Source organism: Phyllostomus discolor, chromosome 9, assembly GCF_004126475.2.
Source record: "Phyllostomus discolor isolate MPI-MPIP mPhyDis1 chromosome 9, mPhyDis1.pri.v3, whole genome shotgun sequence".
NCBI classification, from domain to species: Eukaryota; Metazoa; Chordata; class Mammalia; order Chiroptera; family Phyllostomidae; genus Phyllostomus; species Phyllostomus discolor.
In genome coordinates this window covers 47,352,174-47,376,108 of record NC_040911.2, presented here as the reverse complement: position 1 = coordinate 47,376,108, position 23,935 = coordinate 47,352,174, and the positions used below count along the sequence as shown (strand labels likewise).

General features: G+C 37.7%; 1 protein-coding gene across 6 annotated transcripts in view; it reads right to left on the bottom strand.

Annotated features, from left to right (window-relative positions):
- The window catches only part of PTPRM (protein tyrosine phosphatase receptor type M), an 801,251-nt gene that overhangs the window by 406,182 nt on the left and 371,134 nt on the right, over positions 1 to 23,935 (bottom strand). For all 6 annotated transcript variants that reach the window (XM_036009302.1, XM_036009304.1, XM_036009303.1 and 3 more), the window contains exons 6-7: positions 20,610 to 20,784; positions 14,738 to 15,031 (exon numbers count right to left, since the gene is read on the bottom strand). In XM_036009302.1, coding sequence (XP_035865195.1) covers positions 14,738 to 15,031; positions 20,610 to 20,784 — 469 coding nt within the window. The remainder of the gene's footprint in view (positions 1 to 14,737; positions 15,032 to 20,609; positions 20,785 to 23,935) is intronic.

Below are 23,935 nucleotides of genomic sequence, written 5' to 3'. Positions count from 1 at the left end.
AAATAGACTAGCACTGTAACTCACTCCAGTTATCGAGGTCTCAACTTCTCAGTCAGCAAAATGTAGGAGTCAGGTGAAATGATAAAGAACTCAATTTCTTCCTTGTAGGTATATTCTGTCAAGAACTGTGAAGGGTCTGAGATTTTACCCAACTTTCAAATTAAGAAGTTACCTGCTCTAGCTTCAAGAATATTGGCAGGAGACATGAGACTCATAGGTCAGAGACAAAGGACTTCAATACTAACAATATAGCAAGTAGCAAGAGCTTAAGTTACTATTGGTTCCCTCTGCCCCTAAAGTCCCAGGGGAGCAACACAGAAGGTCCAACTCATGTGGCACATGGAATAGATTTGTGTCGCATATGAAGAACTGTGATTTAGGAAATCCAAATCTTTTACTATAGGTGTAAGCAAACCTGCCTGCCTTTTGCTCCAGAGAGAGACGTTATCTTTATTATATCACACCAAACTCTAAGACAGCTTGTCCTTTGCTCCAGTAGGAGGTACTATTCCTGTTTCCCAAGGCTGTTCACTACACAAGCACTCTTGAAAAGACAGCCCAGAACCAAGGTCATCAGTGCCTCTGTGGGCAAGATGTGTTAAAGTATGAGAGGCCCATGGAGAACCGCATTACAATATACTCTAACAATTCAGGCATTATATATTTCTCTCACTGCAACTGCATTCAAGGTTAGATTTATGCTGAATACGAAGAATGGATTTCCAATTAATCCCTATAGTAATTTTTTTCTAGTATCTCTACTAAAATCAAGGTTTTTTAAAAATGAAAACTAAGGTTCTTTGCAGATCTCAGTTCTGACTCATAGTATATAAGTACTTAACTGAGAACACATTTACTCAAAATTAGAAAGACTTTATCCAATTTCTCAATAATAATTTGAACACAAGTACTTCATTCAACTCATATCAACAGGAGAAACTGTTAATTCTTATCCAGCATTTATTCTCCACTCTTATTTCCCAGTAGCTCCCCAAATCCCTGATTTCATTCAGCTGTTTAGTTCTTCAGACCTTGTAGGTCAGAGGCAGCTGATCCCATCTGTATGCACAAGGGTACACTGTTTTTCAAAGAGCAGGTTCAGGTTCACAGCAAAATTGAGCAGAAAGTACAAAGATTTCCTTTATACTCCTGTCCCCTCAAAAAATCCCCCCCATTATCGACATCCCCCACCAGAGTGGTACATGTGTTACAACTGAGGAATCTATACTGACACACCATCATCACCCAGAGTCCACAGTTTACAGTAGGGTTCATTCCAGGTGATGTACTATCTATGGGTTTGCTTAAATGTATAATGACAGGTATCCATCATTATATCATATAGAGCATTTTCACTGCCCTAAAAATCCTGTGTTCTGCTTATTCATTCTTTCTTCCCTCCCCTGTAGCAACCACTGATCTTTTTCACTTGCCTGTATAATTTTGCCTTTTCCAGAATCTCATACAGTTGGAATTATGTATACATTGCCTTTTCAGATTGATTTCTTTCACTTTTTAATATGCCAGGCTGTCTTGATAAGTGAATGTACTGTTTTGCATGCCTGTGGGCAATGAATAAGAGTCCCCGAGCTACACATACTCACCAGCAAGTGATGTTGTTAGTGTTATGGATTCTGGCCATTCTAATAGGTTTGTAGTGCAAGGCTGCATTGTCATTACTCCAAATCAGGAATTTTTAATCAGCAGCATCAGCATCACTTGGAAATTTTTTAGAAATATAAATTCCCGAGCCCAACCCCAAACCTATTAAATCATGAGCTCTGGGGTGGGACCCAGCAATCTATCGCTTAACAAGCCTCACAAGTGATTCTGATGTAAACTGACATCACGGCGGTACAGTAAAGTTTGAGAATACAGTCACTAAGTCAATCAGTTCACAAACATTTCCCAGTTATTATTACTGGTACTTAATTGACCTAACAAATTGAAAGAAAGGAGTTACATTTTAGGATTGAGAAAATGTTTCTCTCTCCCATCTGTCAGGTTTGAGCAAAGTATGTTTTTCTAGTTGTTTCTAAAGGCCATCTTATGACTATGAAGAGGATCAGCCTTGAGGTAAAGCCAATGCATGTGAGACTTAGAAAGAACTCATGTCTCTGATAATATTATAGAGACACTAAAATGGATCAACAAACTGTAAATTGTGACTTATCTGTGAACTTCCTGTTACTACAAGTAGTAAATTTCCTTATTGTTTAGTCTGTATGAACTGGTTTTATATAGACTTGCAGTCTAAAACATACTGATTAAAACAATTTATTTGTAAAGGTTGCCCTAATATTTATGCTTACTTTTAAAACTTTCTCCCTTACACTCTTTTACAAAACTCTTCAAGCTTTGTTTCATGCACATAAGCACCGACATTGCAAAGCAATGGAGAAATATAAACTAGAACTCGATGTCCACGAGGCCAGGAAACTCATTTGTTTACTCACCACTGTATTCCCAAAGCCTAGGAGAGAAACTCTCAAATAATAGAGTCTCAATAAATACTTGTTGACTAGATTGATAAATGAATAAGTAAATGAAGCAAGCCAAGATTAGGTGTGAAGGTATTTTAATTCAGTTATGTCTAATCAGCTCTTATACTGCTGTCCTTTTAAATGGCTTCCTTGTGGGCACGTGGTGTCTGCTGCACTCCTGGATACCACGCCACAACCCGCCCTGCCCCGTAAAAGAGCTGAGAAAAAGCCATTTCTCTTTGTTCATCTTTCAAGAATGAACAAGGCCTTCCCAGAGGACTTCCTGGCCCTGTAGACACCCCACAAGACTGTTGGCCAAAATTTCACTGATTAAAGACCTAAGGGAAAAAAAGTCCTCTTTAAAAATATTCAAAGAATATGTTGAAAAAATACCTTCAAAAACAATACTGGAAAGTAAGAAGCTGCAAGGAAGGACAAAGGTTTAATTAGCAAATGCTACTGCATATCTGGCCATCTACCTAGAATAGGCCGATTTAAATTCTAATGAAACTTTTATCATATATTAATATACATGGGTAGCCCTAAAGGATATGATTGATAGATTTAACTGTATGAAATGTAACCATTTCTTTTAACAAAGTGTACCATGAATAAAGGCAAACGGTAAAATGAGGGAAAATATTTATAAAACATATGACAGACAAATAACCTTACTAATATAAACCACTCCTACAAATTGAAAAGGAAAAACTTGAAAAGGCATTCTAAGGATAGAAACATATAATCTGATGGTGAAAAAATATGAAAAGTCAATAAACACATAAAAAAAGTAAAATGAAAATTAAAAAAGTAAATAGCATTTCTAAACCAATAAACTGGCAACAATTTAAACAAGCATTAATAAACGTGTAAATAAGTGAAACAACTAAATGATGTTTCTCTGTTTGCCTCTCCCTCTTTGCTCCCTGCTTTCTCTCTCTCCCTTTCTTCATCCCTCTCTAAAATCAATTCATTAAAATTTTTTAAAAATTAAAAATAACATGAAATGCACTTTCCTTTGGCTCACCAATTCTACCTCAAAACTATAACTATAGAAGTAAACTACTTAAATATAAAGAGATACATTTATAGATATTTATTGATATGTTACTTTCAATAGAAAATAACAAGAACCTATGCCTCAAAAAAAGGAGGGCTGAATAATTAGGGTATAGATACTCCAGAATAATAAACAGCTACTACTAAAAATGAGTTAAATCTGTGTATTTTGCATTATACTGTAGCAACTGGAGAGATGTTCAGAGAATATCAACAGATGTAAAATAAATGTACAGAATAGTATATACAACATGATCTCATTTTGCTGTAATTAGTTAGGAACAGATCTGGGACATATACTGACAGTTACATATCTAAATGGGCATAGAGAGAGATGCAGAAGGATAAGTGCCTATGTATTATCTCCAGGAAAGAAACTGAAAGAAAAATAAGGGATCTTCTAATAAGTACTTCATCATATATTTCTTTACCTCATATAGCATCTATGATTTCAGTAATTAAAATGGATCATTAAGAAGAAATAAACATTAACAAATCAAATTTTAGTTATGATAAATTCATGATTCAAATTAAGACCAATATATCCTAGCTAAAGAATAGTGAAGTAACAATATACAATATTTAATGGAAATATATTTAACACCTGTGTGTTCTCTGCTGATCATTCATACTAGAAAAGGTTTTCAATTCCAATTACAGTATAAACATGGTTTACTGTTTCTTGTCTAGATCTATATGATAGAAATACTGCTATTTGGTCAATACAAATATTTTACCTGAATAGTTATATTATTTATACTACTCATTCTACAAAGGTAGTAACATAGATGGGAGATCAGTAATTTTTATATCAAACAGTGCTATTATCTTTCTTATTTTAATAATAGGAATAACCATACTTCAAAATAAAATTTCTTGTATTTGTAGTTTTAATTTCATTTATATGCATGATTCATTTTTAAAGCTTCCTATTCATTGTAATTTATTCTAATCAATAATATAGTTACCAGTTCTTTATATATTTTAAAATTCATTTATAAAAATATTACACAAAACAAAGAACATGGTTAACCTTTATAAACTAAAATTTTGACATATTAAGCTTTTATATTCTGTTGTTACTACTGTGGAGGTTTTAGCTTTCATCTATTTTACTTCTTATAAATTTAGTTTTAAGAACATGAGCAGCATTATCCTCACATATGAAGTAGGCAAGTTCTACTTGGAGGCTACATGTCACTAAATGTGTTCAGATGAGTTTTCTGTCCATGTAATGGGGACAAATAAGCTGAGAGAAGGTTTGATAACTGAATAAATCTAAGTACGCTTATGGAGCAATGGATAGAAGCACACAGGATATGTGAGGTCAACTATAAAAATTCATCTACTTCCCAATTCATGCAATTGGTTTTGGACATGCTGCACTTGAGATTCCAGGCACAAACAAATAGCATACCTTGTTGGTTAAGAGTGAGTGAATTTTTCCTAATATGTTCTAAAGACAAAGGTCATTAAGAAACGAGGTCTTTTGCTCTTGGGTCAGGGGCACAGGAGCCTGCCTCAGAAACAGCCCTCATAGTGGAAGATTTTACTTGTGTATTTCAATTCCTTGGGTCTACAACATCACCACCTCACTATCCACCTCATGCAGTAAGAGTCCTCTGCCTTCTTGAGGTCTGTAGGTAAATGAGCAAAGGGAAAGGTGTGCCCCCAAGACATCTTGGTCTTATCCTATAGGCTGCCTTGCTGCTCATATCAAACTGTGGTTGTCAATCTTTGTATGTTCTGGACAGACTTAGAGGTGTTAGGGTCTGGGGCAGTACTCTTCACTCTTCAAAGCATTAAACTGTCAAAAATATTCACCAAGTTGCTAATAACTCTAATATGTCCTCTGTCACAGAATAACAAGGTCTCACAGGTAAAGAACATATTCCCATTGTTTTCTTTGCCACCTACTTCTCCCACGTTCTAAACTTGTAATAAATTTCTTGACATTAGCTCTATAAGATACATTTTTTAAAGATTTTATTTATTTATTTTTAGAGGCGAAGGGAGGGAGAAAGAGAGAGAGAGAAACATCAATGTGTGGTTGCCTCATACGTGGTCCCCACTGGGGACGTGGCCTGCAGCCCAGGCATGTGCCCTGACTGGGAACTGAACTTATGATGCTTTGGTTCAATTGATGCAGCCCGCACTCAATCCACTGAGCCATGCCAGCCACGGCAAGATACATCTCTTTTTTTAATTTTATTTTATGATTTAGGACAAACTGCAACTTGTTGTGTGTGTGTCAAACAAAACCCAATCCACTCAGCTTAACAGTTCTATTGGGAGATTATGCCATAGTAATATCCTCAGTTGTAACAAGTTTATTAAATTTATAAATGAATCAGAATTTGCTAGCAAGCCTACTTAGAATTCAGTGTCCATCAGGCGAACAAAGTAGTCTGCTAACCATTTTTCATGGCTTAGCACATTTAATCCTCCCAGCAGTGCTGTAAAGAAGGTGCTAGTATTGGTAGAAAACTGATTAGAGTTATTAGAAAACTTAGATTCAGGACATTTAAGTAATCTGTTGAGGTATTTTCTAGATATTAATGTCGCAACCAGCACTCAACCCAAGAGAATCAGACTTTAAAGTGAAGGAAGTTAGCCATTTGGCTTCTCCAAGTATGTCCAAAATATTCACAAAGGCCATGATAAAATTACAAACCTCTATGATAATTTAGAATGGTCCATCATACTGCAAGTGTCCTAAAAAAACACAAGTATGCAGTACATACTGATTATACAGGGGATCCCAGGGTATTATAAATGCTTACATAGAGACCATAAAATACAACTTTATTGCCCCATACATTTGATAAGGAATGAAGGCATTTGATCTAATAAAAATTAAAAATTTTATTAATAATGCTTTTTTTTGCTAAATATATGAGATTGGGGGGAAAATTTAGATCACTCTGGGTCTCTTTAAAAACTGCAAAGATGTAGTGGGTGTTGTCCTTTTTCTAGAAAACACTGCTGTGGGAGGCAGGGGCACCCCTAAGCATGCCAGTGGCCTTAGGACTGCACTAAACAGACTGTAGTTGGTTCTCAATGAGGGACTAATGCTGATAAAAGTGATGTTTCACTGTGATAGAAACATACCCCTTTGACAGAGAGCGACAGAGTCACAGCACTAGAACAAGGGATTTGCTCAAGCTCCCAAATGATAGACATACAGGGTGGGGCAAAAGTAGGTTTACAGTTGTGAGTACATAAAACACAGTTTATTTTTGTATTATTTATTAATTACTGTATTATTTTCCATATGAGCAACTGTAAACCTACTTTTGCCTCATACTGTATAAAATGTGGCCCAGAACAGTTTTGTGATGTTTTTGCCAGCATTAAATGACCCATCAGAGGCCACTGATAGTCTCTAGATCTTGCTCTTAATTTTCTCAAACTCGTTGGCTTATTCATAGTTACACAGAAAGCTGCCTCTGAGGCTTCAAAATCAGGCCTAGAAGGGCTGTTAGTATGCTTATTCTTCAAAGCCAAGGACCCTGCTTGACACCTTTCTGAGAACTATCTAGGCACTCTAAGAGTCAATGGGCAACTCTAAAAGCAACCGTGTCCATTTGTCTGGTCTTTTTTATTTTAGTCCCTTTACCTTTCATTGAATTTATTGGGGTTACACTGGTTCAGACACTTCTAAGCCTCTCACACAGGATTTCTCCATGTGACCCAAGGGTTTGGACAGGGGAAGGTGCTGACCCAATGTTTAAAGGCAGCTGGATTTGAGAGTCAGGTATTACAAAGCCTCTGGGGCATGAGGAACATGTATTACAATGAAAAAAGTGCCACATTGCTACTATGTTCTTGTCCTCTGCCCAAATGCAATGCTACCCAATGGAATGTCTTTACCTCTGCAGTATAGTAGGGAAGATACTTTTCATGCCCTTCTAATGTTTATAGTTTAAAAAGATTCTTAATGGTCTGATGTGTTATAAACACATTGAAACATACTGCACTTTGGAGCTATTTTAGAATTAGGACACTTTAATTTTTTCCCTGGTAAACAAAGTTGTATACAAAATAAATTACCCTGTATTTTGCTGTGTATAATGCATGCATTTTTGCTCAAATCTTTGAGGAAAAAATAAGGGTGCACATTATACATGGGTAGTACCTGAAATACCTTGTATCTGTTTTTGTGTTCTGTAATTCATTAAATAAAACTTCTTATACCCTAATATGTTAAAAAATAAATGCTAAAATTCCTTTATAATACAAAAACAAGTATCCAAATATAAATATTAAAAAATTGAATTCAAAATTAAAACTAAAGTTTTTTCCTGAAAGTTGGGGCCAACAATGTGGGTATACATGATATACAGCAAAATACAGTACATTCCATTCAATGAGGTCCTTCATTCAGAATAATAGCCATTGTTAGATCTTAGACCAGTTCCCAACTGCCCAAATGCATATGGGTCAGCTGTATAAGTCCAAATACATATTGTATTGCTGGTAGCAGATTTGTCAAGAAAAGATACATCTAACTATCTTTGATTTAGGAAGAAAACAAATCTGGTTTTGGTAGTGAATAATTTCAGATCAGCCCCATTCCAACCAGACTATTTATTTTTCTTCCACAAGAGGGACTAAAAATAATAAATAAACAGACACAGGTCAGCTTTCAGTGGAATGCAGGCATCATGCAGTTTGGGCTCCATGTAAGGCCCCCTTGCCAAGAAACCTATTCACTACTCATTTCCCATATGTGACTCACAGTCAGGCGTATTTAAAATGAGTCACTCCAGTGTTACATTTTGAAAACAGGGTGAATTAAAATTTAAAAATCAACATTAAACTAAATCTCATGAGATTTAGCCTGGACCTGGTAGGAAAGAGTACACTACTATATAAACCGTACTAAGGGGCATTAGCAGGGTATGTGGTAAGACAATGGAGAATGCCTTGTAGTTAGTAGAACCTTTCCACAGGCAAGGACGCTGGGCCTCTGCCCTGAAGGACTGCTGATCTGCCGATATATCCCCTGCCAATATATGCATGTGTTCATCAAAGTGCATGGCCAGGATGTAAGAGGGCTACACAGGTATATCTGTTTTAGCTAAACAGTACAACTACCATTTTGGATACAAGAACTGATGATACCTGAAAATATACATAAGAGGTTGGCACAAACTCAACCTCTCTCAGACCAAGGAGAATTGAAAGGTGGACTGATTGGAAGGAGATGAAAAATATGTCCCATCTCTTGTGTCACTGAAAGTACCACAGATAAAATGTCTATAACTGCATGTTATCAAAGCAACTGAGAATAAAAGTGAATTTTAATATAATACACATTTGAAGTTTTTATTATAGTTCTGTAAAAGGTTCTAACTAGGCATATATAAAAAAATACATACCTCTGCAAATAGGCATTAAAGTCACTCACCCTTACTAGTTTAAAAGGATGGTATATTATTTACAAAATCCTACATCACTCTAATTTCTTACATCACTCTTTATTCTTGACGACTAGAAGCTGACTGGTGGTGGGATGGCTATACACTCTGACACAGTACTGCTAGGTATGTGCCTGCGCTTCGGCTCTCTGGCAACACAGCAGTACTGCCTGCCTTAGTAGGCAAGATTTCCATAAATCATAAAGGTAAAGAATTTTTAAACTTTGAGAATCATTAATTTAGTTGAAAGCTAAAGTTGGTGTTGAAAGTCTCAATATAGTTTACAAAGAAACCCATAAACCAAGTATATGTAACACAATTTTAAAAGTAATTAAAAAGGTGCAATCACACATGCTATAATATGAATGAATCTCGAGGACATAATGCTAACTAGAATATGCTTGACACAAAAGGACACCTTTTGTATGATCCAACTTATTTGTGGTACCTAGAGCAGCTACAGAGAGAAAACAGAGTGGTGGTCGACAGAGCCTGGGGAAGGGAACATGGGGAGTTAGTATGGGTGCAGAGTTTCAGTTCTACAAGATAAAAAAAAAGTGCTAGCGATCAGTTGAATGTACTTAACATTACTGAACTTAACACTTAGAAATAGCTAAGGCAGTACATTTTATTTTACTATAATTAAAAAATTTTAAATAATCTTGAAAAAGTGTCCTGCCTGCCCACTCTCCATCTCTCTAATTTTCTTCATAGCATAGATCACATTATATAATACCCATATGTACAATCTTGTTTATTGCCTGTATATTTCCTCCTTCCAATACTCCCAAGTTTATCAGTTCTGAATGCAGTATCTTGTCTTCTTGTTGTACCCTTAGGACCTGGAAATGTATCTTGCAAATATGGGTGTTCAATAAATATTTTATGAATAAATTTTAAAAAGGTACAATCATTCTTTTTTTCAAAGCTTTTTGGTTATAGCAATTCTAAAAAACACATTTCAGTTGAGATTTTTTTCACTCTCTCCAGTCTTAATCGTTAAGTCATTAGTTTATCATCATCCTTCTTTAACTCCTGGGGCCAGTTATTAGCAAACCACTTAACCACAGTTAAACAATAACTAGGATACATAAAAAGCAATATCCCAAAATAAAACACATAAAAAGTCCACTGTGAAAATTAATCTAACTGCACCTCCCATTTCTCTTTTTCAAGTAGCTACCACTTAATGGTTTGTGATACACAGGCTGCACATAATTATAAAAATATAAGATATAATAGAAAACACAAACTAAATTGCATTTTGCTTAACTTAATACTGAAGTAATTCCAACTCTGAGATTACTCAACTATAGCTGAACTACAAAATTGGAAAATAACTGGATATGTGTTTAATTCCTGAAACTAGATCCTGACTATAAATCATTAAAAAATACCCCATATAGGCAGAGCACTTTTATAATTTGTAAAATACTTTTACAGATAATATCTAATCTAATCTTCAAAAATGCTCTGACAGGGTAGTCACTAACCTTATTTAAAGATGAGGAGGTAGAACAAGAAAAGCTAAGTGATTTGATCAAGGTTGAATGGGGGGAGCTTGTGTGTATATTTGAAAATAATTTTCAGATGCATAAGAAGCAAGAACTCTGGAGGTATGCTACAATAAAATTCTTGAATGAAATCAGAGCAGGTAATGAGACTGCATCTACTAACTATACATGAAAATCAGTTCCACTGTACAGAGAAGAACAATAAATAGTGATTTTGCCATTTTAATGCAAAAAGTGAAATACATTTTCACTGGTGTCACTAAAAACTATGGGACAGATCTCATTGGTTCAGCATAGAAATGAAAAGAAATCTTGTCAAAAACAAAAAAACAAACAAACCAGATTTAATTTTAAAAGACCCACAAGAGAATAATGTCTGTCATGAATGGAATGCTTAATTGCTGGAAATTCTGTGAGCCCATATTATAAAACAGTGGTCCTCAGATTTGCAGACAGGTAATATTTCTAAAACATCTAGGGCAATGAAATTAGGTTGCCAACATCTAACTCTTTTGATTGAAAATGTTAAAGAATTTTTTTAAAACTTTAAATGACAGTTAACTTGTATTGACCACTTGCTGTATCTAAGGTTCTCTTCAAGGCACCTTTTTTCCATCAGCTTATTAAAGTGTCATGGCCATACTACAAGACACATATTATTGTTACCACCCCTGTTTTATAGATAAGGTAACAGAAGTCGAGAAAAGGTGTTCAGTTTTCCCAGGCCACATACACAGCTCCAGCCGGGCCAGAACTCAGTCTGGGAAGCCAGGTCCCAGAGCCTGTGTTCTCACCTGCTGACTCTGGTTCTAGTACTAGGACATCATCATTTCATAAAAGGATCTTTTCACACAAATCCCAGACAGGATATCTCAGAATAAAAGTCATTTCTTAAAATTTAATCTATTGAGCAGTATTAAATACTCACTACTTTCCTCCATTTGCTCAGCTGATTTTAAACCTCCACTGGCCTGCAAAGCAGGAACTGACAAGCATGATTTTGAAGTACTTGGACAAAAATAACATGAAGTGAAACTCAGAGTATCAGGGAAGAAACATATGATGGATCATCGCATTAGAAAGAGAATGACACATTAATCATAGAATCTTCATGCTGAGATTCTTCAGGTTCAACCAGCTCAATCCTATGCTGAGTACAGAAATCCCCTTCTACACTGTCGAGCTCTGCTGGAATGAATAAGCCATCAGAAAGTCACTATTCACGATTCAGCTCTTGACAAATTTGCATAGACAATGCTCTTCTCCATTACCTTTCTCATTTCTTTCCATCACTGCTCACTGGTTGAGCAAGGTTCCAGAACCTTTGTTCTTCTGGGTCCTATCCCTTGAGCACAGTCTATTTTGTACTTTCTTAAAATGCAGGAATAGAAATAAATGCCATAGTTATAGGGAGGCTAACTAGCACTCATAGAATAAAACTATCACCTCCTTCAACATGAGCATTTTGCTTTTTTTAATGCAACCTAGGGTTATATTAGATTTTTTTCTGGGGGAGTGGGTGAGGCAATAGCATTAAAGAATAATTAATACAATATGAATAATATTATAGATTCATATTTATTTAAGCAAGCCCTCAATCAGTTTTGTTAACATATGTTGTTGATAGATTTTATTATTCTAATTCCATAAAATACTCTTAGCTTTTTAAACCATACCAGATGGATGTGGAATTATTCCTCCTACATATTACCCTAAGGTAGAGTCATCCATTGGTTCAAACTGGCCAAAGACATTTTCCATCAATTTTGCAAGAATGCTTCGAGTCCCTCCCAGCTTACGAAACCCATGACTTGCTCTTTATGAACCCTTAGGGCTCACAAACCATCTGGGACCACTGTCCAATGTTTCAGTCTCCACTTTGCAGCAACTGTCTTCTTCCTTGTAACCGAGTCTGCTCCCCACAGTGTCCCACTGCTCAGCAACAGCAGTCACCTGTCTTAGCCTTGCATTTTCTCAAAAGCCTCAGGTCAAGAGAGGGTAAAACTATATTTCTCCCAACAGTAAAAAGTCTTCTTTGACTTTACTTTCCTCACACACATACCATGATTCCTCCTCTTATTTCTTGCTTTGATTCACTTACCTAATATTCCCTAAGACAGACCTGTTCGACTACAGCGATTTCAAAAACATTTAATGCCAATGCATGACACACTGTCAAAGGCAGGTCGCAAATGGTAAGGGGAAGAGAATGCCTTACCCCTGGGCTCCTTGCTTAAGTGAGGTTTAATCCTTCAAGACATAGTGCTGGCATGCAAATATCAGTTCAGAATTGGTTTCAATGTTTAAAAAAAGACTATCAAGCTATTATAAAAGCACTGTCTCTTTGAGATTTATATATTTACACATGATACAACAAAAGCAGAGGATTCTGGAAAACAAGAAATATATGCACTGTATTCAGGGAAAATGTATAGAGTAATTGCATCAACAGCTGAAATGTACAGGCAACAAACCAAGAGAAAAGAGAAAATATATAAAAAGACCAGAACTAGAAACATAAAAGTAGGTGGGTTTGTTAGTGACTAGAATGAAACATTACGTGCTCTCTCCAGTTTATGAAATGGAATTCTAACCTTCTTTTGCGGGGAGAGAAAGAGAAAGAGAGAGAGAGAGCACCTGCTCACGTGTCTATATATTGGCAGGCCCCAGACAGGATTCCTCAAAGTAACACTAAATTATTACTTAGTAAAATAATACTAAATGTGTTGCTTACAGAGCATGCTCAGAGAAGGACAGAGATCATACAAGCTTCCATCCCACCACAATCAGGGGATCACAATATCTGCCCTGGAGACTCCACAAGGCAGTTATGGAACAAGTCACATATTTGAAAGCAATCCCTAGACTGTAAAATGATATGTGCAGTGTGCCCCTTACCTATTGTTTGCATTACAACAGATGATAACATAAATTATTTCACAAAAAGGAAGAGAAATTTAGTCAACTAAAGAGAACAAGGAAATGACATGGTTTACAGAAGTGAGGAGGAGAAAGGGTTGTCAAACTGCTTCCTCCTTGGAACCGCCAGTCAGGACTGTGGGGACCAGCTGTCTGAACAGCAGTCTGCATTCCAGAGGCCCTGCACGGACAGTGACCTCTGCACTGTGCATGCGGGTGTGGACACGGACAACACACACAGGCCAGCTAAAATAGGCCCGCCACGTGTCCCTAGAAGAAAATGCTACTTGTGCCCCTTTCTAACAAAAATTGTTTTTAAAAACCAAACTAAACAGATATTTCCTCATGAGTTTTGAACTTGTGAAAACAGTACACTCCCAATTATGAAGAAAAAAAATGAAACATCTTCGGCTTTTGATGTTTAATCATTTCTCCTACCTAACAGGGTCAGGCTTCACTCAGTACTTTTAAAACTTAAAAAAGAAATGAAACATATTGACATGTACCTTCTTAAATAATGTAATCTGAAGAATCAATTAACTCCATAAAAAGTTATGGAATCTCTTAACCTGAATCCACAATTCAATAAAGGAGTCTTTATTCAAATGATAAAAGAATACTTCAGTATCCCAATATACTATTCTTCTCTACTTCTGGCCAGAATGTAGCCATATAGAAACAACACTATACTCTCCAGTGGGAAGTAAGGTCAGGTTTTAATTTTTATGAGATTCACCATTTCTCTCCCTACTTTTATTTAAGCTGCAGAGTGAGTTCAACACAGTCAATTAGAACTAAATAATCTAAACTTAAAGACTGCATGCAGTCCACAAATCACCCTTGCTTATTTTACAAATGGGCTCCATGTCATTGGCAAGCAGCCCTCCATTAAATATCCATCAATAGAAATACAGCTTTAAAGCTATCTCTTATATGAAATCCATTATTCCAAAGCTCCTCCAGGCTATAAGCACACTGACTGTGAACATAAAACAAAGGGACCAGAATGAAAGGATCTGACCTGTGAACAGACATCATTAAAGCAGATTGTTCTGTCACATTTTGGGGTAATTCCCACTTGAACTCTGTGATCCTCACAGGAAGGTGTAAATAAAGAATAGGGGAAAAAAGGGGTGAGAGCTGCCTGAGAGACACCAAGCCTTGAGGTACCAAAGTACACAGGCTGTTGGGCTACTATTCAGAGTTGAAGGGAATTAATTGCTCCTGTACAGGATGCGGCCAGAGCTGGGGGAGCATGTTAGCCACCTGATGAACACCAATGCTGCAGGTCAACGCCCAGAAAGACAATGACAAGTAGTCCCAAGTTTCCCATACTCACCGGCACACTTTGTTCTTGTTCTGAGTGCTGGCCCAGGAGATCCAGTGCCACCCTCCCCTGGCCTGGTGAGGAGCACACTGATCTCATACTCAGTATCTGGGTCGAGGTGCCCGATCTTGTAACTCGTGGAATCCACTGGCTGCCGGTCATTCCAGCTCCCACTTGCTGTGCAGTATTCCACCTCTCGGGCAACAATGGGTCCATCCCCATTGATGGAGTTGGCATTGAGTTGTATCCACAGATAGGTCGCCCCCACTGAGGCCAGCTGAGGTGGGGCGATTGGTACAGGTGGTTCTGAAAAGCAAACCCAAGAACCATCTGTCACTCTGGTCTTCAGTTTTGAAAGAGAGCTAAGTGCAAATAAATTATTAAAATATAGAAGACATTAACATTTCTGTAATAAATTGATGAGAATGGTTTTGTTTAGGTTATTAATAAAAATATACTGAGATACAGGCATTCACAATGTTCAAACGTGTGGAATAGACCATTTACAAAACCTAAGTTTACTCAAGTAGGTATACCTCCAATTTGTTTTAGAATACCACTCATTTTTCTTAGACAGCTACACAGACTTCAAAGGACTTTTTTTTTTCCACTAAAAGTAACTTTTTAAAACTGTCTCAAGTGGTAGTGTTTAAACTCTAGGGAGCATTCTATTGTCACTCTATTTATTGAAAAAATGTCTTTGAAATCATCAAAGGTGCTAGTTATTTATATCATTAAATTTAATTTCCTTATATTTATATCCCAAAGATATCATCACTTTAAAGATGGCCAAAATTATGGCTTATCTAATTATAAATGCATATCCAGGAAGACTCATCTCCCAAAAAACTATCACAACAGACGCATTTAGCTTCAGGAGAAGCGAGCAGTCTGGACAATCAAGTTCACCACAGCTGCTGTTCAGGGTACTTCCATTAATGAGTCGTATTAAACTAGTAAATAGAAAGAAAATCTCTGAAGCAAAGCACAAGCTATGTCCAGCTTGATAAAACTCTAAGTAATCAATAGCAAACACTCTTTACAACCCAAGAAAATCTCTTATTGTTTAAAACCTGAGACCAACTCTTTTTCCAGATCATTGGGAAGAGAAGAGAGAGATAGATAATCTTGTTTTAAATAGTATTCCCAATATACTTTAGAGGAGCTGGTTGAATGGCTCTTCAGGCAGCAAATGAAGCATTTCATATGCCAATGTCACTGTGAGTGGTACCACACATTATACCAGGAAAGGAGATAAGTGTACAAAATAACATGTGGCTATCTTAATGAATCATCATCTGTAAAGAAAAGTAAGATACGATGAATTGTTTTCAAGACTATTTCTGTAGTGGTTTGTGACTATTTGTTGTTTATTTTTTAAACTTCTCATTTAGTTCATGTGAATGCATGGAAAATAGAGCCTGCTATGTTCCACTATGCTTACATTGGCCTACGTAATACAGTTTCTGTCAGTGGCACATGCAAGTAATTGGTGATGGTCATGTTTTCTGCTGAACAGGACTTCAGGGCAGCCAGTACCATCTGACCCTGGCCCTGATACCAGGTGATTCCCAGACTGGCTAAAATGCCAGCAACATCCTTTTGTTGGGGGGGGGGGGGTGTCTTTGTTCTTTTCTCTATTCAAGGTAAGATAAGGCATACTGACTATCTAAAATAGCTTGGGAATCAAAATAAAACACTAAAGGATTAATTTTATTTAAGGGAATACAAATTTAGTGTAATTTACTAAAATATTGTTCCTATTGTTTATAAACTACAACTTTGTGCCGACTGTTCATTTTTAAAATAGTTCTGACTCAACTCATAATGATTCAACATTAATTTATTTCAATAGGGTGATCCCTTGAACCAAGACATGAAATAGGCCTTTTATGGTGCATCCTAAGGCATTCATGCAGCTAGACTGAAAGAGCAGTTAATTACACAGAAGCTGCAAAATGCTAGCAAGGATTGCTGAACTGCCATTCAAAATACAACTCAGGGGCAAGGGCACAAAGGTTAGTGAGTATACCAGTTCATTTAGGATATTATTATCCATATCCTAAAATAGATATATCTTTAGTGCTTGTTTGTCCCGAGAATTAATTCCCTATTAAGAAAAGTACCATATATGTTAAATCAAGTCAGAGATTCAACTAGAACCTGGAAATAATTGAGACAGATATTCAAAAGAAATTGTGGGCTGCTAGAAGCACTAGTAAAAAATAAGTCAATATTTAAATTTAGATACATTTTCTCAAAAGGAAAGAAGGAAGGGAGGGAGAAAAATCTATACTAAGTGATAAAAAGAAATTTAAAATATGTAATTCAAATGAAAGTAAAAGGACATTGGGGGAGGTTAAAGAGGGTATGGGAGGGTAAATGGTGATGGAAGGGGACTTGACTTGGGGTATTGAACACACAATACAGTATACAGATGATGTGTTACAGAATTACACACCTGAAACATACACAATTTTATGTTACCCCAATACATTCAATAAAAAAGAAGGGAAAGAAAGCAATGGTAGACATCAGTAAGAGAAGAGTAAGAGTTAGAAAAATGACCTGGGTTTCATTTGGAAAGCCAGCACCAAATCAGTGTGTAGCCATAAGAAAGCTATAAACTTTATCGAGTTTATCTTTTCCCACTGAAAAAACTAGAACTCTAAATAATACATGCATATAACACTGTTAAATATATACAGGTGGCCTAAAAATGTCATATATTTTAAAGTAATCATCTCAAGGTAATTCTTTACTGAACGAGTAGAATCCAATATGTTATCTCATTTTAAAAATAAAATGTATGCAACGTATGGCTTATAAAATTCTAAATGGAGGAAAAGTCAAGATTCACATTTGGGCTGTGACTTCAAGCCAACTGTCACTGGCTTTGGCAGTGTGCAGCGATGGAAAGAAGAGCCCAGATACTCGCATCACAATGAACCACAGTACCGCTACGCTGTCATAAGAAGGTAAAACATGTTGCATATGGGTGAATAAGAAACCACTAATTCTTGTGTTTATGCTTGTTCTATCAGACAAGACATTCGTAATTCACTTATAACTCCCAACAAATTAACTTTTCCACAGAGGTAATTTTTAGAGAAATGACTTGACTTGCATGATACTGATCATGAAGCACGATGCCTCAAGAACTCAGGCACTGGCTGGTTACAGCAAAGCTAATATAGCAAACATAAATCAGAAAAAACACAAGGAATGACACCAAGATGAAGATTATGTAATAACGATGATAATAAGGAACTCAGCGGTGGGAACACAGGCTGCTCTACCGGATTTGTTGGTAAATGGTGTCCACTTTCTACACAGATACTCCTCTCTTCTCAGAGAGCTTCAGCAGGGTCTGCTGAGCACACCTATGAAAAGTTTCAGGTTCCTTATAGATGTCAAACCTAAACTCAAACACTAGCTAGATAAGCTAAAGATTCACTAGAAAAATTCATATGGGTCTGATATGGCAAATAGGTTTTCAATCAGATAGTATGACATGCACTTTCTGACACAGAACACCCTTGTACATGCCCGAATTACCTATAGATTTGATAACAGACTATGTCCTCCAAGCTTCTGATTCAATATGGGTGTGTGCCTGGGTCCAGCCTTGGCGGGGCCTCAGGGTCCCTGAAGAATGCACGGCTAAGGCGAAGCGAATGAAGTGAGACACCCGGTGGGGTGCCGGAGGACAGTCAGGCTTTCTAGGCCTGCCTGACTCACCGAGAAAAATCAATCTTTATTTTTATAGGGGAGGTTATACAACATTCAATGCATAGCGTGATTATTAAAACAGAAATGGTTACCATAGAAATAATTTCGAAAAATACAGAAGGTTTTACAGATCAATCATGTTAAACAAAGGAATAACCAAAAAGTACAGGAGATCCCACAGATCAACCATATTAAACAAAGGTTGTTTTGACCAAGAGGGTCATTAATCAGATAGCCAACAAGCTATATGGGCATAAACTTTCAGGTGCCAATTAGTAACTAGGTGTCTATTAAGATTCTAGGGATTGGTCTAAATTAAAAGAGTGCAAGGGGTAATTTATAGGCTATACAGAAATTAGCTATTGTCTGTTGACATTAGATTTGTCTCAGTTAGGTAACTGGTTTTTTGCCTAGGTTTTTTGATTTATACATCTTGGGGGGGGGCATGTTTTGTACTCATTTCCATGTATTGAGATTATTATTTTCAACTAGAACTCCTTGCTTCTTTACACTCCTATCCAGGGTATGGGAGGGGTAGTGGCTCTAATAAATCTTAGGCTTTTGAGTGGTGACTCCTTAAGAAACATTCCTAGCAACAGTTTCCTTCAGCTCCTGGCAGTTGGTCTGCCCATAGTTTAATTTTATCCTTAACTTCCCAGGTTGGGGAAGTAGGCAGCATTAAGGTTGCTAGGGGTCTCAATTCTGTGGTCAGCAAATCATTTCGCACAGAATCAGAGGCATCATGCAGATTTTTTGTTATAACACACAGGTATCTAAAAATCCAACCACCTATTGCTAGTAGGGACAGGCATACAGGAGGAAATAGACAGGAGATGGGGCCACAGTTGCCTCTGCTGTGCAGATGTGTCTCATCCGACCTGACTGTGCCAAGGGTTGGCTGTTGGTCGGCTCCCAACAGGTGTGGTGGGGGAGGGGAGAATAGGTGGACAGGCATTCACATTTTTTAAAATTTGGAGAGGCTATGCTGACATGCATTCTCAAATAAAGATCACTAATGTATTGCAGCAAAGAGTAGGAATCACCATGTCCACCCCTTCCTTCCCATCACAGCAGGAGCTGGCTGTTTACTAGGTATACTGTTCAATGTGCTATTCATACACTTTTTGCATTTGATCCTCCTGATAGACCTATAGGATAGGTAATACTATTATTTCTACCTTGTACATAGGGAAACAGAAGCACAGAGAGGGTAGTGGCCACACCCACAACGCTAGTGCTGGGGTTTGAACCCTGCACTATTTAAAACTGCCTACATAGAAATTGGCTGACAAAAGAAATAGCTCATCTAAAAGAGATCACTTTTATGTCCCATATTTAGCAAATGCAAGGAAAAGAGTTAAAAAACTGGCATCATTCTGTTCTGCCAAGACAAAAGAGCAGTGGCCTGCCACAAGTTGTCTAAAAATACCTCACGGTACATCTAAAAGTCCAAATTATTCTGTCTGGGATGGAGACTTGCTTTGGCAGTTTAATACGATAAACTACTCAGCTTACACACATAACTGCCCCCCCCAAAACACACACACACACACACACACACACACACACACACACAATAAAACAGGTAAGGAAAACCTACTTCCCCCCTTTTCCCCTATCCCCAACCTTCCTTAATATAATAGCTCAATTTTTCAGTCATGCCAAATCTAGTAATAGAACCTTAATCACAACATTACAAATATTTACTCAGAATTATTGATATGGCTTGTGTGATATGACTGAGCACTTGTATACTGACAGTGCCTCATTTTATTAACCACCCTGCTACCATAAACACCCTGGCTGGTGAATATTTGCATTTTAAGTGATTTTCTATCAGTAAAAAATTTTCATTCCTTGAAAAAATTTATAGATTGTAATCTCTGTATATATAGTTGGAAGAAGAACTTGCCAAGAGCACATTTGTTGCTTTGTATGCAACTAAACCAGCATAAACAAACTGCATTTTTCAAAAATAATGCTCACATATGAAATCTGTACTTAAAATGCAATCCATCAATTGCACTGCCACCAAACTACTGTTCAGAAACAGACAAGGATAAGTTTGAGCTTTAAGCAAATAATGAACTCATAATCATGTAACGTATCTATTTTAATAGACTAGTTTGGGGTATAAAAATACATTAAATACCTTTAACTACCAACTCTGCATAGTTTGATATTCCAACACCTCCTTCTGTGCGAATCATGCAGCGGTACTTCCCAGCATCTCGTTTTGTTGTGTTCACGACATTAAATGAAGCTATGAATCGCCGGGGACTAGTCACCTTTATTTCCTTCAGAGGAGCATCTCGTACATCAATACCCTGTATAAGAGGGAGTAGAGAAAACAAAACAAAAAAAAACCAGTATCAGCTGTCACAGTGAAACAGTAAGACACCTAACAACATCTCATTAATATTACTTCCATACAGATCTTGGTTCAGTTGTTTATTACACATGGGCAGTTGTTCCAGGAGAACAGCTGTCCAGGAAACTGAAATTCTGCTGTAATCCACAACTTCAAGATTGAGGGATGCAAAATTAAGTGTTCAGAAATGTCTTGTTATTTTTCCCCTTCAAGATATTAATTATGCTACATTAGCTTAACAGAAGAGAAAAAGCATATGGAAAAATTCTTTATTTTGCTTCCAAACTATCAACATATGATCTTTTCATAACACTTTCATTGTTTTCATGCTTGACTAGGAAATAAAATGAACTCATACACTACCCTACTACTGACCTTATTTTATATATGAACGAATAAACAACTTATCAAGAATTACATTAAAAATGTAAGTAGGCATTAGCGTATTCCTTGCTGAGTAGGTTTGAAGGACAAATCCAAGCTTTATGATATTCCTCCTGAATATATGAGTTACAAAACCCAAGTAGAATATATCCTTAGCATTACATGGTACTGAAATGCAAGAAGAGCAGTCCCTGTCTCTATACCACAGTCCAGGGGCACATAAAGCAGGTTCCACAACTGGGGCAGCTTTGTCTTATATTGTCCCTGACACATTAAGTAATTAGTTTGCACACCTGGAAACCGATTCTATGCTTTCTGTAGTTTAAAGCCCAAAAAGAAGCTTACAGATTTGAGTTCTATGTTTCTTTTTACAAATATCAGGAAAGAGGATATCTTTAAAATGTTATTTGCAAGTATTAACTAGAAAACAATGAGCAAAGATCTTAAGGCCAATGCACAATGCCAAACAGAATATCCGTTTACTCACCTAGCAACCATTTTGGGGTGCCAACCCCAAGCTGTCACTGTGTTAGGACAAAAGGCTCACAACAGTGAACAAAAGAAAAGTGGTTGATGTGTTCATGGGGCTTCACTTAGTGAGACATATAGGCCACAGATGCTGGCTAGAGTGGTGAATGGACAGATCAGGTGGCTGGCGTAAATCACAATGTAGACCAACTTTAGAGATGGTGGTGATGTGAGGTCAGTTAGAGGAAGTGAGATTGGGAGTGAGATCTGAAAATCAGAAGCTAACCAGGTAAAGGGGGAAGGGTGGGAAAGGAGCATTCTAGTCAGAGGAAACAGGACAGGAAGCCCAAGTGTTAGGAAGAGCTGGATGCTTACGGCAGCTGGCGGAACTGAGGAGGGAGGAAAGCAAGCATTCATGGACTTGCAGGCTATATTACAATGCTTTTATTTATAGTTACTAAAATACTAGTCTACAAAACAATAAATCTCATCTGTATTACTTGGTGATTTATATAATGCAAAACCATAAAGCTTTTATCTGTGATTATTTTCTTTGATGGTTATGCCCTAATGGACACAAGTTTAGGAGTAAGAATGACCATGTGTCAAACCTAGCTTCAAAGTGATTTACCTTCCTACAACCTCCCTTTGCTCATCTGCAGTGAGAAAATGATACAAGTCACTTTCAGGGCTGTTGTGAGAACTTAAAGATGTATGCAAGGACACTGGCAAAATGACTGGCACCACACATCAGTTCGAGGAAAAAGGCAGACTGACTGTCAAAATACCACCTTTTTTACTGATGCTGCAGAATATGGCTGATGTGTAGTAATAATGTTTTGGCTAATACTGAAGCACAGAATTAAAAAGACTCACCTACACAGTCACAGGCTGCACTAGAAAATCACAAGGCCTTCTGTATGTTGGGAGCTGCTGTAAAACTCACAGGATGGAGGAACAGGATTTATATAGGGAGTTAGCTCCCAAAGAAGGGGTTGGGCTGTACATGCTCAGAGCTTCCTTCCCAGGCAGCTCCTGCTTGGCAGAGAAAAGGCATCAGGAGTGCTGCACTAGTAAAGTTCCTGCCACAGGGAAGGAAACATCAGGAGTGGGGAAGAAGAGTTCCACTAACATCATCTTTAGTATTATCTGTCAAAACAGCTTTGTTAATAGCTTAAAAAGTCATAAATCAGAATCTGAAGTTATATATATTCCTTATATATCTCATGTCTGTCCCCAAATTTGGCTTGAAGAGAGCACCAAGAAATTAGAAAAACAAAATGATATCAATCTAGCATTGTTAATTACATCATTCCTTTCTGTATTCTATACATTCAGTCTCACATCCTCTCCCCTAGATAAATATTTAATTCTACCAGTAGTGTAACAGAGAGGTCTGTCCAGAACACTGAGCACAAGGGAGGGACACCCAAGAGGCGTTGGGAAGTGCCTTAGGTGGCAAATGAAATTGTAACCTATACCATGTGACAGGCTTCCAAACTCCAGGGAAGGGTAAGCTCGAGACACAGCTTGCAGAGAGCCTGCATGGGCTGAAAAGGTCACAACACACATGTACTGTAAATGTGAGCATGGCAATGCTGTTCCCTGGGCAGAGACACTGTGCCCCTTACCAGCTTCTGGATTATGGCAGCCAGAGGAGGGGCAAAGATGCTGTGCAGGCTTATGCCTGCAGTGGACACCAGCCAAGATTGTCTGGGAATCTGGACACTTCTGTCTCATGCAGAATTTGGGGGTGAAAGATTTAAAATGTAAGGCACACAGAAACTTGACCCTTTTTGCATTCCCTTCATCCCACCCAGTTGGAGGCAGGTGACTGGGCCTTCACAGGACCCAGCAGATGCAGACCATGCTCACAGCTCTTGTCTTGCCCTTCTAGCATGGTCAGGAGCAGATCTGTGGGGGACACGCACCTCGCCAGTGGCAGCGCACATAAACTTAGCACCTCGCCAGTGGGACCCCATGCTGCACAGTGCATGGATCCTGGGCTGCTCCCATTTTCTCACTGTGAGAGCAGCACACAGACACATGTGCCAGGAAATTTTGTCAGCCCTGGGGACACAGGCAGCTTGGACACTGGAGCCCCATGGACAGGGCCCCTACCATGACCCTCTGCAGTGATCTGGCAGTGTGCTCTGGCCCCAGGAGAGGCAGGAAGCTGCAGAGGGACAATGAAGATGCTGGCTCCACAAGGGTGCACTCCAGAGGTAGAGAGAGCCTGGAGCTGGAGAGAATGG